Source organism: Centruroides vittatus, unplaced genomic scaffold (genome assembly GCF_030686945.1).
Source record: "Centruroides vittatus isolate TY-2023 unplaced genomic scaffold, ASM3068694v2 contig_620, whole genome shotgun sequence".
Lineage (NCBI taxonomy): Eukaryota > Metazoa > Arthropoda > Arachnida > Scorpiones > Buthidae > Centruroides > Centruroides vittatus.
Window position 1 is genome coordinate 3,364,916 of NW_027122381.1, and position 20,108 is coordinate 3,385,023.

Below are 20,108 nucleotides of genomic sequence, written 5' to 3' on the forward strand. Positions count from 1 at the left end.
GGAAGACGCTTAAGCGTTATTAACCCGTACAATAATAGCGATTAAAATTTTGGGTAACTTAAGCCTAAACTCGGGCTCGGGAGTTCCGTCAGATCCATCGATCGCGCTCGGATGCGCGAGGAGGAATCGAACCTTTTCGCCTACGGTGACGGTGACTGTAAGCTACGGTAAAAACTGCCCGATTCGATTGGCTTTCGCGGAGCGTCTAGCGGACGGGCTCGACCGGTCTCGTTTGTCTATTAATTAAAACGACTTTAGAATTACGAATTGCCAGAAAAATGATTTTCTAAAGATTTGCCGTTACTTCGATAAACGAAATTAGGATAAACTCGTATTTACAATTCTAAACATTAAAACATTTCGCTTAATCTTTAACACTCGGGAGCTGTGTTAATTAAAGTTATATAGACAACTACCGTATTTGACTAATAGACTACTTTTAAATTTATCGACGTATAGTGTATATTGGCGAATCGATTCCTTTTATTTCTATTATTACTTCGAAAGAAGGTTTTAAAATAAACAAAACCCGTTTGGCCTACGTTCCTGTAATTGTATGTGTAAATGTGTTTAATTACGAGTTTATTGAATTAAAGTAAGACAAAGTAGTGTTTATACATCTCGATAAACGACGCCGACCGGAAAAAGTAGTCTTTCAAATTATATTCGAATAGTTTAAGTGAAAAGTGTAAAAAGTGTATTTTTCGTTCGTGTATAATCGAGGTGTAATTTTTTTATAAGTTTCGATATCGATTATTATAGCTGAAATTTTGATTCGAATACGACGAAACCTAGCTTTTATTTTAACTTTCCGCGTTAACACGCGTTACGTCCGAGTGTATCGAATGAAGTAATCTTACCAATTACTTCACTCGATATACTTCGCTAGAGGCGCTACGGTCGGTCTCGGCCGGCCGAGGTGTTTCCGCAGCTAGAGGCTTGTGACTCGGGCACCTCGGTTTTCTCCGGTACCCGACGGAAAGCGGGGAAAGGGCCGGGTGCTGTCTTAATTTAATTTTATTTTTGTGACAGGGAGAGGTTCTCCGCATCTCCGCCGACCGATGCTGTCCGGAATGCCTCGGGCCCGGAAATTTCTGCCTCAGCCAAGGAAAAGTTATTCCGGTAAGTAACTTCCGTCGGTTTTATTTTTAGTGTCCTAGCCGTCGACGTAACCGCCGCAGATTTAAAGGTCCGCGCGAAGGGAAACGGTGGCTTCCCTCCGCGCGTGGCTTACTCTAAAAAATGGCGCTTGCGGTAAAGTTTTTATAAAACTCTGCCCCGTGGGCACTAAAAGCGCCTCTTTAAGCCAGCCTATTATGGGTTCGGCAAAACCCACGACGGGGAGGCCGGGTGGTGAGGGTCGGGACCCGACGTATCCCGACGGACACCCCCCCGAAAAGTTCCCGGGGATTTTTCGACCCGGGTCTTCCGGAGCGGTAGGCTGCCACCTCGACCGCTCGGCCATCCGGTTGTCTAAATTGTTCCCGTGCCGGGAATCGAACTCGGGCCTTCTGGGTGAAAGGCAGATATCCTAACCACTAGACCACGTGGGAAAGTAAGCCATTAAGGTTTACCGTATATTACGGACTATAAAACGCACCTTAATTTTGGAAGCAATTTTTCGAAGAAAAAAGTGCGTCTTATAGTCCGTAAAATACGGTAAGTTTTCTGCCACCGTTTCTTTGGCGGCTGCGGCTGTGGTTTACGTGCGGATAATTGCCGTGACCGCCGGCGAAAGTTTTCGATCGGTTAAGATCGTTTTGTAAGATACGGCGGTAATAAGATAAAGACACGCGGTTGTCGCCGGATACAATTCGAATAATGTCCACTTGTACGAAAAAAGTTTATTTTCTACAGCAGATTAACATTAACCGGTAAAATAAGCGGATCTACTCTCGCGGCCGCTGTCGATCGAACGGTTTCTTAAAAAGCAAAAGAATATTGGAAATTCTGGCTTATTCGAACTCGGATAGTTCGAAAATCTCGTTAGTTGGTAACCGTACTTTTGTCCCGGCCGGGGGTATAGAGGTTTACGCGTTAAGAAATTCGACTACTTCGAAATTCCAACTGAAAATTCTGTCCGAATCTTGAGTTGCGTACCCGAACTCGTTCGTTTAGATCAGGGGTTCCCAAACTGCGTTCCGTAGTATCCCAGGGCTCTTCTAATAAAAATTTGGAGTTCCCGCAATAAAATCCGTCGAGACTACGATGTACGAATGCGTTATGCAGATTTGGTAACTGTTCTAGTCACGGATCGAGTCCTTGTACGACGATACGAGCATTCGATCCGAGACTGCGCGTGCTAAAGTTATTTATAGCTTTACGAACAGTGGGAACCGACTTACCGATAAGGAAACGAACCGAAATCGTGATATAATGTTTGACAAGGTAACGGAAACTATAAAATCGGTAAAATGTGAACTAAAGCTAGAAAATCATTCAAAAACCATAACCTTAAAAAGGATCCAACGTATAAATAAAAATACAATCGTTAAATCTTCTGCGTGTGTATAAATAGGCCTATATATATAAGCAAAATGTTCTGGCACAACTGCGCACAAATAACGTAAATTTAAAAATAAATTTGATTTAGAGTTTGAAAATTTCAAAACAACTTTTGAACGGCGTTAAAGACGTTGTTTTAATTTTCAATTGATTTGATTTCAATTTTAATTAATTAATTTTGATTGGTAAATTGCTTTCTGTCATTACGTTACAATATGGAACTGCGATCACTAAGTTTTGGCTCGGTGGAGAACTTATCACACACTATTAGCGACAATTTTAATCTCCGGTTGCTATTTGTACAAAAAAAATAATGTAACGACCGTGAAAGATACCGAACGCGAAGTCGTTCACGCATCGGCAATAATAGAGATTGTTTCTTTTATACGCCCGTATACTCACCAAATTGAAACAAATACGGCCGAAGAGGGACGGACAGTCTGTCCGAAATGCATAATATGCCCGAGTCTACTTCCGCGTGATTACTCGGGACATCTTCGATAGTGTGCGATAAGTCCTCCGTAGAGCCAAAACTTAGTGTTCGTAGTTCCATAATTAATTTCGATTTTATTTTTAATTGTAGTTTCGGTGTAAAGTAGCTACCTAGTACGTTTTAATTCGTCGATATCTGCGGAGTTCAAACATTTTGTATTAAAGTGAAAAGGGTTCCGTGATAAAAATAAGTTGGGAACCTCTGGTTTAGATCGAAGCGCTTCTATACTGTAATAGAACGATAGACCGAGAACTACTCTAATCTGGTCGATGCGTTTTGAAAAATACCTAACAGAGATAAAAATGTCTTCACTTTTCGCCGTGTCCAAGCACCGGGAATGACCGTCTTCCGACGCAACCCTTTTCTACAAAGCAAATATTATATTTTTAATTGTGCTGGGTTGTTAGGGGCCGTCCATAAATTACGTAAGGTATATTGGTGAGGGTGGGGGTCGAGGATTTCTTACGATTTTTTACTCGGGGGTAGGGGGTAATAGATCTCGTCTAACGTAATAATCTTATTTTTATTTTTTAATCTCGTTGAGTGGTGGAATTTTGAATTTGGCTTTAATTTGACGGTTCCTATTAAGAATGCCGGTGACGTGTGACGCGATAGAATAATAACGTTAGAAAACTCGCGCTCCGCACGTTTTTTATCGCGGGAGAAAGGCCGTGCGGTGGTTTCTGTCTTTTTGTTTTTATTAGAATAGGTATCTATGGGTGTATAACACTAAGAATACGTAAACCAAAATACACGATACAAAGTAAGCATAAAATTAGTATTCGGTTTTAGTGGAAACTAAAAAGTAAAACTAGAAATTAGAAATTATAGTTTTTTCTTCCATATATTTTGAAGATAATTGTAAAGAGCATCAAACAGTGGCTTCCGAACGGGCACGTCGAGTGGACGTGGCCATCCGAAACCAAGTGCAAAGGTTTCTAATTTCAGAAGTCTAGTTCGATCGTAAATTGGACAACGATAGATCGTACGGCCGACGGTGTCCAGATTTTCTGTAGAGCAAAAGCGAGAGGCAGTTTCTGCCCGGTAACAGATCGCTAGGTAGCTTCTAAAATTACCACGCTCGGTAAGAAGTTGAACAGTAGCGAACGTTAAATCTCTAAGTGGTGACGAGAACCCGCATTCGACACTAGGAAAATAAAGTGTTGTTATTCTACCAGTTTTACTGCTGTCATTGTTGATTGCACTTTTTTATAGCGTTGTCACGAATATAATTTTTAAGGCTGCTACGTGGGAGAGAGATGCGAGTGTAGTCCGTTCGGTGTCCTTCGCGGCCGACTTAGCCTGTTTCCTAGAATACCCGTATGGCCAGAAACAAATATAAAAGTTATTTTATTTACAAGATTTTTAATACGATGCTAGATATATGTGATTTTATTGCTATCGCGATTGGGATTTAATAGAGCTTTTAGGACAGACTAAGAATCACCGTAAATGTCGATAGACAGAGTTTTATTTGGTAGTGAAGTGGCCCACCGAACAGCTCGGTAGACAGTTTCTTCTTCGGCTCGATATGTGGGGGTATCCGTACCTTCTAACATATTTTGGGCAAAATATGTCAGTTTGGAGGAAGATACGGATACTCGAGCCGACACGAAGGGGGCTTTTGGACCCATCTGCGTAGATATTAATGTCTGCACGGTTATCCACGAAGGAAGCGGATGACACCAAATCTACCCCGGGGATAACGTTGTTTACGGAGTGACGATCGGAGATAGTAGGGTAATTGCAATGTGGTAGCGTACGAACAGCCGTAGATAGGAGTAGAGCTGTGGCGTGCCGTCATCGGAAGCGGTGGAAGCGCCGCATCCACCTTCCAACGACCTTCCCTCGAATTTTCGAAAATATAAATTTTCATATTTTAACGTACTTTGAATTAATTAAAATTAATATCTTATTATAACCGCATTACGTATCTTATTAAAAATTTCTATACTACAAGTGAAAAAAAACGATAAGATCGCTATTGTATATTCGAATGTCGGTGGCGGAACGGAAGCGCTTCCGAGACAGCTTTCGAGGCCAGAGTAACCGAACGGTGTAAAGCAGCCAGAGGGCATCGGCGCGTGCGCTTTACGGAGCACCAACCTCGGCCGGTGTAGCCGGTGGAAGTTACACACGCGTAACGCTTCCAACGATTCTATCCCTTAGCCACTGGCAGGGAGCAATCTGACTAAGTGAATTGTTTAAGATTTAAAAAGTAAAGAGTGTTCGATGTTATTTTTATGTGCAGTACGTTTCTTTGCAAAGTTATATTTAATTATAATTTTCTTTAAATTATACCGTAATTATATTGACTGATTTTCAGACATAAAATCTTTAGAATTTTTATCACTTTTACATGTTTTTCGTAATATTAAAATTATTAACAATTTTTCCGAGCGTGTTTTAATTCTTTAAATCAAGTAAATTTTATGGGAAATTTTTTGATTTATCTAAATTACGTAGCGAATCGCGATATTTATATTCGTGTGCGGACTATATCGACGAGTAACTCTTGAACATAAAACATTTTATAGTTAAGGTCGATCCGAACAAAGACGTACCGAAAGAATCATACGATTTAATATCGTGAATTTTTACGGTACCATCTACCGGTGGGTCTGCCGAGCGCAGTTTTTCGGCCACGGAGCGAATTCGTACATTGGCCAACAACACTCGGTCGGTCGGAGGAAAAATTCGCTTTCGATAGAAAAAGAGCTTTTAAATACGTCGACTTTTACGATAAAGTAATTAACGACTTTGCGGAAAAAATGGCCGAATAGAGTTAGACTATAAAACGTTTAAAAAATAAGTTTTCCTGTCACTTTTTGTTTCGTATCAATTTGTATTATGCATGTCTTATTTGTATTTTAGAACTAAAATACATAAATTGTTTATTTTCTCATTTCCAGTATTTGTTTAAAACTCTTATGGAAATGTCACGTATCGGACGGGTCTGGCCCGTCTCGAAAGACGCGAAAAAACGGTTAATTTAGAGAAAAATTTATTAGTTTAAAAAAACGTAGGTAAAAGTCGTTCGTAGTCGGACACCCGTCGTTTATATCAAACTGCCGGGCAGAAACCGTAAATCGCGGAAGGAAGTCGTCCTACGGTCGGTGGAACATCGAATTCGTCTTCGATTTTGACTTTTCTCGCTCTCCGGGTAGGAGTCTCGTTACGTTTAGTAACCGGGACCGACCACTCGGGGAGCGTGATCGAGAGAGAACGACCGATCAAATGGACGAAAGAAAGAACGGAGATCGATATAATCTCCGACGATCGAGGACACCCGCACTCGGTTAACGTTCCGGATGACCAAAACGCCGCGTGTCGACGCGCGAAAAAAGAAAAGAAAAAACAGTTTCTCGTCTATTGTGCCTAGCCGTAACCCGTGCCACTTCGGACTTAGACCGCGTCCCCGACTCCAACGGACGAAGTCTCCCCGTGCCCCACGGACTCGTCCACGCCACCGTCTTGGGGCCACCTTCGTTCGACCGTCGAAGAACCGCATCGACGCCCGGGACGTCCGAACGGCCGATTGTCTTAAAGGAAACTATTTTGTACAGTGCGTAGTGTATGTTTATTTTATGTTAAAATAAACGGTTTTTGTCAGATACTTATCGTCTTTGTCTCTACCCGGCCACCACCCGCGTACGAATGGACCCTAGGCCATTGCCCCTGTAAGTCGGCTTCTTACGGAAACGCGGCTTCCCTATCGTCAAATGTCACGGCACGCCACTGGAGTAGAGACCGTAGTTGAGCCTCGATGTTTGTAGTTCTGGTGTAGTAGTTTAGAACCTTTTTACGATACATAATGGCAAAGGAAGGAGCTCCGCTAGTATCGAAAAGGCATTAGTAGAAACAGTTCTGCAGCGCTTTGAAATTCTAATGACAAACTGTCTTTGAAAAGAGAGTAACTTACTCGCTACTGAATTTTTACTGGTTACGCGATCCCGGCTGGAGGCGGCGTAAAGTAGCTTCGGTCGTATTGCCCCATTATATAGAGTCTTACGAGCTTTACGATTTGGTCCCCGGGTGCACCTAGCGCATTTTAGTAGCGTGTAATTTATTTTTTTGGCCTTGGCCGAGATGTAATCGATACGGTAACGGATGTGGTTTCTCTCTATTTTGTCTTGTTTTATTTTGTATGACGTTTCTGTTTACACGTGCGCTAGCTAGTCGATCTGTCAAAGTTGTTTGCGTCCTTTTGTGAAAATTAAAATTAATATAAAAATGAATATTATGACGTTGGCTAATGATGATAATAATAAAAAGATTTTTAATAATTAAAAAATACAGTTCTTAAAATAAATTGTTCATTCGAATTCATTAAATTTTTATATTTTTAAATTTGTTCGCATAGTCTTTTATAAATAATAGTACTGTACGTATTAATTAACTAATTTATAATTATATATTTTGGACCTATTTTTTTGTTAAAATATTCCTATAAAATCGTGCCTAAATATTACGTAAGATGGGAAGGGGAAGGGAGGGGGATCGAAGAAAATATTACGGTTTCTTACACGGGGTGGGTGGGGGGGTAGAATGGCCGAAATCGCCCTTATGTAATTTATGGACGGCCCCTTAGCTGTGAACTTTTAACCGTTTTGCATTTTTTGCAGAGACGTAGCCTCTGCGGTGTAAGACTGTCGTTCCCGGTGCTTGGACACGGCGAAAAGTGAGAACATTTTTAGTCTCTGTTACGTATTTTTTAAAGTGTAAATTCGTCAGCCCTCTTTTTACAAAAGAAATACTAGTCGATATGTCTTTGCTTTTACGGTAACACATTCTCGGCGTCACCTTACCCGTGGACTACCCTTTTTTTCTCTTTATCTGGTAAAATACGACCGTGTTTCGAGAGTCCCAGATGGGGTTGCGAGAAGCGGATCGAGATATTTGAAGGGCTCTACGCTAATACATTGGGCGACTTACTACTTTTTGGAACACATTAAAAATAATTTGGGCTACGTTCCGACCAGTTCCGCTTTCCTTTATGTACAACCTATCTGGCAACACGCGAGGTTCTCGCCGGTCGTCCTTATTTACCCGCCATTTATTTATATTATTATCAGCGAGGTCGAGGCCAAAGTTTTAAACACGAAAACGTGTACGTCGGACGTTGAGCGCCGCTTTCCCGTAAGCCTAGAAGTTTGACAACGGCGTTTCAAATTCAACAAAAAAGTTTAAAAACTCATTTATTTTTATTAACTAAATAAACATTTATTTCAAATAAAGTGACAAACGTAAGAAAAAGTTATCGAGTATTCAATAAATGTTCGAATCGAGCACCACTAGCCAGCGCCGGATTAAGCCTCTAGCGGGCCCTAGACAAAATTTAAATTGGGGCCCCATTTAAATAACTTGCTTCTAAACAAATCTTATATAATGTGACATTAGCGTAGCTAGCATGGGTGACACCCGGTGCAGATATCGTGGTGTCACCCTTTTTAACTGTTTTATAAAACACTATTGAATTGTAATAACTTCGCACTCGAGCAACTCGAACGCTACATCGAATATGCGATGTCGCGACGTATAAGTTTAAATTTAGAAAATGAATCAAAACCATACATCAGTATTACTATGAGAGGCGGCCCTAGAAATATATGTAGATGGTGCGAGATATCTCGTGGGAGAGATTACTTTTGACGCACGGATGGCTGTTGACCTTTTTTTTTTTTTTTTTTTTTTAGGCAATGACTAATGGAGCCGGGCCCCTCCGAGTTACGGGCCCTAGACATTTGCCTACTTTGCCTATTCGATAATCCGGCCCTGCCACTAGCCTCCATACAATAATACAAATTTTGCTCAAAACGGTTTCTTACACTTCGGAAAGTTTCGGGTGTTATTTGACAACACTCGTCTATAATTCTTTGTCGTAATTCTTCGAGAGATCGCGGTTCGGTCGCATAGATCTTACTTTTTAAATGTCCCCAAAGAAAAAATCAAGAGGACAAAGATCCGGGGATCTAGCCGGCCATTCTAAAGGACCTCTACGTCCGATCCAATGCCCAGAAAAAGCCGTGTTCAAAAACTCTGTAACTGGTCTCGCGTAATGCGGGGGGGCTCCATCTTGTTGAAAGTTAAGCGATCTTCTAAGTATCGGTCGTCACGTTCGACGATATCGACAAGTAATGGTTGTACAACATTTTCGAGTAAATCTAAATAACTTTCTCCCGTTTGATTACCACGTAGGAAAACGGGGCCAAGTAATCGATCTCCAAAGATTCCGGCCCACACATTTAGCTTTTGTGGAGTTTGGCTACGAACTTCACGAAATACGCTCGGGTTATTATCCGACCAATATCGACGACAATTGTGACGATTAACCGTCGAGTTTAAAAAAACGTGCGCTGGTCGAAAAAACAAATGCTAAAAAGATAATCCGCGTCAATTCTTAACCTTTCTATCATTATTTCACAAAATTGCTGTCGCCAATCAAAATCATCTTTATTTAATTGGCGAACTAAATTAATTTTGTACGGACGGAACTCGCGAGCTTTGAAATCCGGCGAATAGATGTTCCGCTAATGCCAGTCGCAGCCTCCGGCTTCCTCGTACTTAAAGTTGGGTCCGCAGCACCTTGCCCCAAAATCCCAATCTCCGTCGCTTCGCGTCCGGGGTCGCGTCTTTTGTTAGCCACAGAACCCGTTAACCGAAACTTTTGAACCAACTCCGGAACGTATTTTGCGTTACAATGTTTGTTTGGATAGCGTCGATTAAATAAATTTGCGGAAAGATGAGCATTCTCGCCATTTCCGAAACGAAGAGTTAAGCCTGGACTCCGCATTACCGGAGTCCGCGACGTAATCGTAAAACTGAAAGCCAAACTGACGAAACTTTCAGTTTTGGAAGGTTCGGTTGGGCAGAAACAAGACTGAAAGCAAAGTTAAAAATTATTTAACTTTTCCGTTTTCGTTCCGCGCTTCTGTCCTACTGCAACCAATAAAAACGCGAGGATTTGTGACGCGCATTCGTCACATGTAGTTTGATTGTGGTAAAGGCAGAAAAGGACGAGGAAACAAATAGATTTGGAATTATTCGTTGAAGAAGTTAGAAAATACGACAAAAAATGTAAATAATTCAAAGATTATTAACAATTTCATTGTTAATAAATGTAGAGAAAGCGAGGCAAAATCCGTAGCGTCGTCCGTGTTTGACTCTACGACAATTACAAAACTGATCAACAGATGGCGCAGTTCCACGTAACGTGCTGTTCGTAAAACGAAAACAAAACTGAAACGAAAACTCTCTGTGTTTGAATTCTGTTTCTGAGTTTCTGTTTTCGGGTAATGTGGAGTCCAGGCTTTACTATTTCCACCCTTTCGGCAATTGTGTAAACCGTAACGATTCCGTTGTACAGAATTCGCAATAAACAAATCGTAATCTCAAATTCCGATCGAATCGCCGAGTGGTCGAGCTTAATGCGAACACCACAAAAAAGAACATCCGCAAACGGATAACACATTATCGGCCTTAATTTTACGATCGATTTCTTTTTTCCTCGCGTGTGCGGTCTGGCTTAAAAGGTTCTTTTTATGTTTGTTAATAGTTTGTGTTACTTTTTTCCGAAATAAATGTTTGTTTAGTTAATAAAAAAGAAATGAGTTTTTAACTTTTTTGTCGTCTATTGTTTTCGGAATGGCAAAAACTTTATTGCGAGAGATGTCCCCCTCGAGAATAAAATCGACCCGCTCGGACGTTTCGTTTTCGTTGGCTCACCCTGTATAATTAGGATTATACTAATTCTCGTAAATATTCTGTACCTTTCGAGGCTACGACTAACGTCGCTGTTTTCGGAACGGAAACCGACCGAAAGCATCGGATGCGACGACATTACCGAAATCCATTTATTAGCTTTCGTGGTCGTTTTATATCGATTCGGCCTTATTACTCGGAAAGTGCGACACGATTGACGGAATCTTTTTCCATACGTAAATAGGATTCGAGTCGGTGGAAGAAGTCCGAGTGCGAAAATTGTCGATGCCGGAACGGTACCGTCGTCTGCGAAAGCGTCCGTTGTCCAGTCGGTAACTGCTTACCGGGCCAGATACTTTCTCGCAGACCGGACGATTGCTGTCGAAAATGTCTGCCGCTCGAAAGTAAGTATAATCGATCGACTCGTCAATTACTATATTCGTTACTCGAAATACTCATTTATTTTTAACGCTGCTCCCGTCAATAATTACGAAATCAAAATAGTTTTTTTTTAGCTTAATGCGCCGTCCATGTTTTCCTTCCGAGGTCCGATGTAAGTTACGACTTCCGGTGAATATGTGAATATTGAAACGACGTAGCCTATGTATTAATTATGTTAAATGCGTGTTTTGAATCGCGCAAAACGCGCGTTTAACGCCGGTGTGTAACGAGTTTAATTCGATGCCGTACGCTTTCGTTACGACCGATTTCTAATTTGCCGCAAATGCGACGCGGTCGACGACCGGAATGATATTTCGACGCGGCGTCGTAAATTTTCCCGGGGTGTTCTACTGGATTTCGCGTGTGCGTATGTGTTGGCACCTATTTCCTTTGATATCTCGATGGAGTAATGATGATGAAACGAAATTTGACGCGGTAATTTTATATAAAGGGCATCGATGCTATTAAAAAGATCACATACGAGTATTATATCTTGAATGGGGTTGAATTTAATGAACATTTTATTCGATATTAACATTTTCAATTTTTTTTTAATATAAATCTCGTCTCTACCTCAAAATTAGGCTTTTTGCCATTTTATAACAGTTAAAAATACAAAATTTTATCACAAAACTTTTTATAACAGATGATGCCACACTCAATTTTATTCGTTAAAAATAATAATATAAAAGTTATTTTTTACGTAAAATCTCGTAGCGATCGGGAAAGTTACGTGATTCGTTGCTAGATTTTTTTATTTCGTTTTGTCCAGGTGTCGGTTATAACTTATTGTTTTTATTAGCATCCATTTATTTCGCAATAGAATTTCCTTTCCCCACTCCTGTGATATGTTGAAACTAAATTCAATTCTGTATTTACTGCCATTCGGGCATCTCTCTAAGAAATATTCATTCAAATTTATGTTTTGTTTTGTTAGTTAATTAAGGCGAGGCAACACTTTGGCATTCTGATTAGGGGATGCCTTCCGGGAGGTCTTTGTAAGAGTAACGGGCCTCTATTTAGGCGTTAGGCTAATGTCGGACGAGCGTGATTTCACGTCCATCGATTTCGACGGAGGGGGTGGGATTGCAAAAACATACGGGTACGGGAGCGGTCGGACGGACGGTTGGATCGTCCGCCATCATCCCGTGACGTTGGTGACCGTTGCGCGCCGGGTAATACACTCGAAGTGTACGGTCGTCGGAGAGCGCGATAAACGACGGACGTGGTAGCATTAGAGAAGTTGAGGCGCAAGTACGAACGTTAAACTTGTACGGCAATCAATCCAATCAACCGATCAATTTTATTTGCTGCACAAAAAAGAACAACACCGGTACCGCAAAAAGCACAACGGTAACACCGCGAGTACAAAAAACATATTGAGAATACAATATACAAAATAAAATACAAAATTACAGAGTATAAGATACAAAATGTACAGTACAAATCCAAAATGTAGTATAAGAATACGAAGATACAAAATTTTCAAAATACATAACACAAGTCATGATATAAAATGGAAAGTATAAAATATAATATACAAATAAAATTTAAAATGCAAAATACAGAAAATAAAATATAAGATACATATTATACAAATAAAATTGGAATAAAAATATTGTACAAATGTTAAAAAAAGCATACAATACAGTGAGAGTATTGAAGGTACAGGGTAAATAATACACATAAGTTCAGTATAGTACAGGAGTTGCTAAAAAACACATCGAATATTCTATACATGGTTACGATATACAATATGTCTAAAATAGCAGGAAGAACAGCTGCTGAGTGTAGCTGATGGGACGTAGACCAAGCGATGAGGTTCGGGGAAGAGAAGTGGCGGAACGATGAGTGACTAAGCTGTGGTACTGAGTGACCAGCTGGGCAAGGTGTGTATAGGTGGTCTGATCATTGACCAGATCGTTGAGACTGCGTGGCCATTGAATGCCTCTAGAATTAACGATGGTCTTTAGACGTAACCTCTCTGCTTCAAGCATAGGGCACTCAAAAATATAATGGTTGGCTCCATCCTAAATGTCACAGAGAGGACAGGTGTCGTTTGAGTGATGGGCGAATCTATTCGGGTAAACTTATACAGCAAGCAGAAGTACACGTTTGACGTTTTAAATCCAAGTAAAAGACCTTGCGGCGCTCGTTCACTACATCACGTGACTCAATAAACGTCGCCAAATAGCTTATACAACAATATTGGAAACTCTCGTGAATTAGCTTGTACCGTAGTGGAGACAGCGCGAACTAGTGACGTCTAGCGGTTCGAGGAGAACACTAACACCGCAGACTATGTAAAGTCTAAGAAAACTTGCAAAAATGCAACGAAATAAATATTTCATCATCTTTTTGTCTCAATTATCTTAAAACACGAACTATTATCTTATTTAGTAGGAAACGTGGGTGGATAGTGATTTAAAGGAAGGAATAATACCAATAAAACAAATCAAATGCAATAAGAATCAGACTTTTTAAATTAAAATCTGAGAATTTAATTTAATTTAATGGAAACAATTTTTAAAAATAAAACATTTTTACATTAAATTAAAACACATTGAACACCAAAATGTATTATGTGCACAATACAGTTATTACATATGCGAAATCTTTAATTTAGCATTTCTTGTTCTCAGAAAACTTTCAGATGAATCATTACAGTATTTTTTGTTACATGCTTTAATAAGGACTTTGAAATATTTATCTGCCAATAATTTAATACAATTGTCGCAAACACCTTTAATATTTGCATTCTTTAAGGAATAATTAATTGACTTAGTTTTAATTCCATATGGGCTCTGTAACAAAAATATATTAAAATTGTTTGAATTACTGTATTGATGATATTTCTGAAGATCATCTTTTTTCCGTGAAATAGTCGGAACACACGACATAGTTTCTATTTAAATATTCTGGCCCTTTTGTTTTCAAAATCTCGTCTAAATCGGTCCTTCCGCTCTTAGTAACCCACCGAATGCATCTAAAAATCAATATAAACACATATGTTGAATGATAACAATATTTTAAAGGAAGAATGTTGATATAATTAATTGCTTATTAATTTATTTACACTTGTTTGTTTTTAGGGAATCTGTAAAACGACTCGCGATCACATTGTATCTTATAATTAAAGCCACACATAGCGCAAATAACCCCTCTTCCGGCCATTCTAAAAAGTCTCCTTATACACGCGTTACAAATGGAGTGAAGTGTAGTTATCTCCTCGAACCACTAGATGGCGGGCAGAAGCTTGTCGCCAGTTTTCAGCAGAAGTTTCCACTATTGTCGTAATAAACTATTTGACGTCGCGCATTGACTCACGGGAGATTTGTAGAAAAAAAGGCGGACACATTTAACATCGAGGGTTACCAGCGAAGGTAAATAAACAAATTAAACTGTTTAAAAGTATTTATAGGATGTTTAATAACACTAAATAATTATTTTTAATTATCGTTGTGTCTCTTAGCGTACAAGAGAACGATAGGACTACCTCACGCTTTTGTCGAGGGAAATAGTGGCTTATGTAAATTTGGAAAATTATTTTTTACAAAATTTACAAATGTATTACGCCGTTGATGGTAGAAGATGCCGTGGAAGAACAAACCTACCTTAAGATAAGCTATTACGAAGACAAATATATGTAAATTCTATAGGCACTTCGCATCACTTGCTAAAAAATTGAATAATTAAATAATTTCTGGATTAAAATCGTCTGTTTCTTTACAATATTATTCGTAAATGCTTAAATAATCATTATTTTAATAAAATACGTCATAATTTTAACCACAAACACAAAAAAATGAAGTTTAAGCCGATCGTCTACTCGCCATTTCAGACGTAGCGAACGCCATTATCGACCGTATAGAATTGCCAGATGGCGGCGCTCGTCCGTCCGCCGTTCACGTTTTGGGCCGAATACGTGCGCCTCAACCTCTCTATTGTTTCGAAGAAATACTGGGTCAGTGTCGTTCTACCGAAGGTTTAAGGTATCCGGGTATTTTAAAAAATAGACATTGATATGAGTAAAATGATCGTGCAAATTAGTCAGGTCCGAGAATTGAGAGATTGTTTGAACTTAATGAAGACAGAAATAAAAAAAATGAATGTCGATTACCATCAAAAGGGCGTAGCCAATATTGCCTACGTATTTTTTTGTTTTTAAAAACTTCTGTACGTAATTAAAAACAGCGCGTGGCAATCTACGAGATTCGCGTCGTCGTCTACGCGTTCGAAATAAAGCTGACTACTAACGCGCTCCGTGAGCAACTGCGCTCGTCTGACCACCGATTTCGTCACCGTGAATCGAAAAATTAGCGTCTGTACTATTTCACGCTCCTCTGACATTAGCAATGAAGACGTGGCCGGCTCGAAAATTCCACGTGGCCAGCCTGTCCTGGCCAGGTGTCAACCCACAACCCAGTGCTCCAGTAAAGGAATCGCTTGGCCGTTGGTCGGCCGTCAAATTTCCGATCCTCATCAATGCAAAATACACATTTTCTAACAAATCATGAGTTTGGAACACCATGTATATAGAAATGTATTTAAAGAAACTAGAGTTAAGTTTTTGTTTCCAAAAAGGACAGGACAAAAGAGAAGACTTTACTAAAATAGCAGGATGGCCGGAGCGGAGCAAAATAAAAAAGAAAGGTACTGTCCCACTCGGTCCACCAGTGGCCAAGCGGTTCCGTTCCCCGAAAACTGGGAGTTCGGTCGTGCGTTCGCGCCTGGCCAGGACTGGCTGGCCACGTGGAGTTTTCCGGGTTTTCTCCATGTCTGTAACGCCTAAATAGAGGCTAGTTACCCTTAAAAGACCCCCAGAAAGCATTCCCCCTCTAAGCAGATCGCCCAAGTGTTGCGTCGGCGTTACTTAATCAACAAACAAGCAAACTGTTCTGCTTAATATGGTACGGACGGCCGGGTGGCCACTGCTCCGGGAAACCTGGAATCGAATCAGGACGGATCAAAAAGTTCCCAGAACTTTTTCGGGAGGGGATCCGTTCGAATATGTCGGGTCCCGTTCCTCATCACCCGGCCCCCCATTGTGCCTCATCACCCGGCCCCCCTCTTTTAGCCAGTCCCTTATAGGTTCGGCCGGGCCGAACCTATAAGGGACTGGCTAAAAGAGACACTACAGGATGGGGAAAAAACTCACTGTGGTAATTACGGCCTGAATGCGGGGCTCCGGCATACTCATTTTTAGCCACTGGTTTCAAAAGCAGCACCAGCGTACCAGAATATATAGTTATTAAATACCCTGCACTCTAGTTGTGAAGAATGAACTGAAACTATGATCTAAATTTAGCCTAAATGCTTTGCAGGAATATAGCCATTGACCACTATGGTTAAGAAAACATGTCCATAGTTAAATGCAATATATTAAGGTATGCAAAATCCAAATTTACAGCATCGCTACCGTGATTGATGTCAGAGAGGCTCAAAAGATAAACTGTATCGCACATTGCACGTTTACCCAAGAGAGATTGGCAAACATTCTGATCCAAAATGCATTTAAATAAAATATTTGGAAATAAAATCGTCTTCTGAGTAATTCTTGAACTCGGGTGAACGTCGGATTCAAAGGACGTAATTTTGTTTTATTAGTCCAAAAACCCTCTTTTAAATGGTTATAAAAGAGAACGTATATTTTAAGATCTTTTGCTAAATGTATTTGTATTCACTCTACACAGACAACACATAGAAAAAAAAAAAAAAAAATAGACGAACGGGAAAATGTCTACATACATCTCTTATTTACATACAGTATATTTGAACTGTGTTAAGTCAGATACAACACTTTCAGATGTGGTGCAGTTATTATGATAATTAACATGGTCGAGATGGTGGAATATTGTAATTACGAATGTATTTTTGATAAATACTGCCACTATTTAACATGTTAAATAGATTACAGACATTTCTCGATCAACGCGATTAATTAATTCCCGGATGCTACGGCGTTAATCATGTACCGTGGTACTTCGATAATCGGCCGAACCATCAGCTAGAACAAATTTTAGTTAATAATAAATATTTTAATTTTAATTTTGTCATCGAGTGATACGTTGAGATATCGTGATATATCGAATTCCAAATACCCAGAAACTAATAGGAGTGAAACAGTAAGAATTCGTATACGAGATGTAGATGGCGCTCGCAGCGATGAAAAAATATTTTAGGTGTTGTTGCGATCGCAGATAAAAACCTTTACAAATTTGGGGTTAATGTTACCCTAGGATCCAAAATGGCGGCGGAGGGGATTTTTCCCTACGTTGGAGACTGCGATGGGGAAAAAATTTTTCCCTCGATTCAAGATGGCCGCGATTCCGGCCGCCATCTTGATTTTCTCTGCAGACTCCGCGGATTTTTTAACCAAAATAAACAATAAAAAAAACAACAAAAGAGGAGTTTTTACTCACTTTTCGATTGTTCGATATTCTGAGTATGATCTCCTCTTTGGGGGTCGACGAAATTTTTCGAATGGTTGACTGTTCTATGTTCGACCGCTACTCCTTCTAAGTCGTCAATGTGCATATATCCTTTCCATTCGTCCGTTATTATCGTACTGCCGGAATTCACGTATTTACAAACGATCCAATTCACAGTGTTTTCTGATCTGTCGTTCACCTGGCATATGAAGCATTTCTTATCTTCATCGCAATGAATGCAAACGGACTCGGTCGGCTGTATGCTTAATTTTACAGCAAAATTCGATGCGTTATCGATACGGGGAGGCAAACCTAGCTCCGAAAAGTCGTCTTCCATTTACTTTTAGAAATCACGGGAAGTGCATCTCGACCAAAATTCGTCGTTGCAACTCAAATCGGCAAAACTAGTCATTATCGAACAATTGGCAATAAACTAAACGCGGGGAGGTAAGGAGAGGAAAAAAACACGGTCTTTCCTTAATTTCTGATTACTTGGTTCTCTAACTTTTAGGATTAAATTGTAATAAAAGAAATAACAATACTTACTAATACTGGAGGAATTAATAATAATAAATATTCACCGATAGCAATTTGTGTGCTAATGAAATATCATTACGAAAAAAAACACAGCAATTAATCCAATACGCAATTCGTCGCAACACAGCAGTAAACGATTCCAACAGGAAACTAGTCGATTTGCATACAAGTGCCCAGAAATGAAGAGAAATCACGTTGCAGATCATACATTTGCATATTCGTGCGTAACACCCCTACGAATTTCCCGCCGATTTTACTCTCGCACGACGTCACGAAAAGGTTCCCTCTACCGTCGCAAATTTACACACTACCGTCTCCGTTTCGAGGTTACAGGATACTCGGCAACGTCGAACGCAGGGTAGAAACCGAACGGGGAAAAAATCCCCACGTCGTCGACGTCTCGACTCTAGGGAAAAATTTTTCCCCGTCGCAGTGTCCGAAGTAGGGAAAAATCCCCTCCGCCGCCATTTTGGATCCTAAAGTAACATTAACCAAATTTGGTATCAAACACGGAATATTGAACGTGTTATATTCCAGAAATGAATTTACTGTTTATAAAGAAAAGTTCATTTCTGCTGGAGAGGTGCTAGGTACAGAAATTTCGCTTACAAAATGTTCAGAAATGTCATTTCTGAACATTTTGGCCTTGCCACCTTGACCTCTCGGTTGGATGGCCGAGCGGTCAAGGTGGCAGCCTACTGCTCTGGAGACCTGGGATCGAATCCGAATGAGTACGTCGCGCCCCGGTCCTCGCCTGGCCGAATCCATACTGGGCTTGCTAAAATAGAACATCTTAGTGCACGTAGGGCGGAAAGAGTTAAAATAAGGTACCGATTCCTAGAGAGACCCAGGCTATAGTCGATACCGCTACAAAATTGGTTACAGACGTAAATATCACAAAGAACAAAATTTAATTCCGAATGTCATCAAAATCTTAATTGCTCCAATAAATAAACTTTATATCCAAAAATGATATTCCAGAAGTTTCCTTTAAATTGATCTTCCGATTGAATTATAATTTTGTCAAAATTAGTTTATTCAATACAGTTAATAAAAATTTTAAAAAATTACATGTTGTTTTTAAAATACTATAAAATCATTCGCAAAAAGTAAATACAGTAATTCTTAATGAGAAAATCCAGCAACGAGCTGCGTAACTTTCCCGGCTCTTATGAGTTTTTATTAGAAAAAGTAACTTTTATATTATTAAACAAAACAAGTAAACCGGCAAGGCCGTATTTGGGATAATACTCACCACAAAGCGGGATCGCTTCGACGCTCGGGCGGGTCTCGTCCTCCTTCTCCGGTCATCTTTGGTATCGCTGGTTTCGAGCACGATCGTTCGAACTTCGCCGGCCACGGCCACCACCACGAAGTCATCCACCGTGCATTTTCGCTGAAATTAACCTATCCAATGTCGAAATTTCTCTCCGTTGCGTGAAGCCCCGGGATGAATTTTTGTCGATGCGAAAATTTCCCGTGTTTGAAAAAAATAATAGTGGCTATTGTATCGTTGACAATTATTTTTTTGTTTTGCACAAACGAAATATATATATATTAATAAATATAGAAAGAAAAAATAATTCTATTTCGGAAGTTAGTTTTAATATAAAATTATAACGAGGAGCCATCTAGTTTCAAAAAGTTCCGATGACTAAACGAGATATCTGCGGTCGAACGGTCGAGGTTAGCGCGTGGCGACCAGAAATATGTGGGGAATAACACGTGACAGGTAAATGGGTTTTTTCAAAGATTCGTTTGTCAAAATTCGATTTAGCAACATTCGCTTTTCGAACTTTCCAACCAGCAACGCGTGTGCAAATTTCGCACTACTGCCTGTTTGTAGTGTTGCCATTTTGTATTTTATTTTGTCTCGGTTCTCGGTCTCCCGACTACTTACGAGGTGCCCAAATCATGCGCGCATAAAAAAATGCGCGCATGATTTGTGCACCTAATACTCTGTGCCAAATTTCAACTCCTGACACGACAGCTTAGAGGTA

General features: G+C 40.0%; 1 protein-coding gene across 4 annotated transcripts in view; it reads left to right on the forward strand.

Annotated features, from left to right (window-relative positions):
* The window catches only part of LOC136979441 (extracellular matrix organizing protein FRAS1-like), a 522,959-nt gene that overhangs the window by 12,608 nt on the left and 490,243 nt on the right, over positions 1-20,108 (forward strand). For all 4 annotated transcript variants that reach the window (XM_067275439.1, XM_067275436.1, XM_067275435.1 and 1 more), the window contains exons 4-5: positions 1,033-1,122; positions 10,944-11,103. In XM_067275439.1, coding sequence (XP_067131540.1) covers positions 1,033-1,122; positions 10,944-11,103 — 250 coding nt within the window. The remainder of the gene's footprint in view (positions 1-1,032; positions 1,123-10,943; positions 11,104-20,108) is intronic.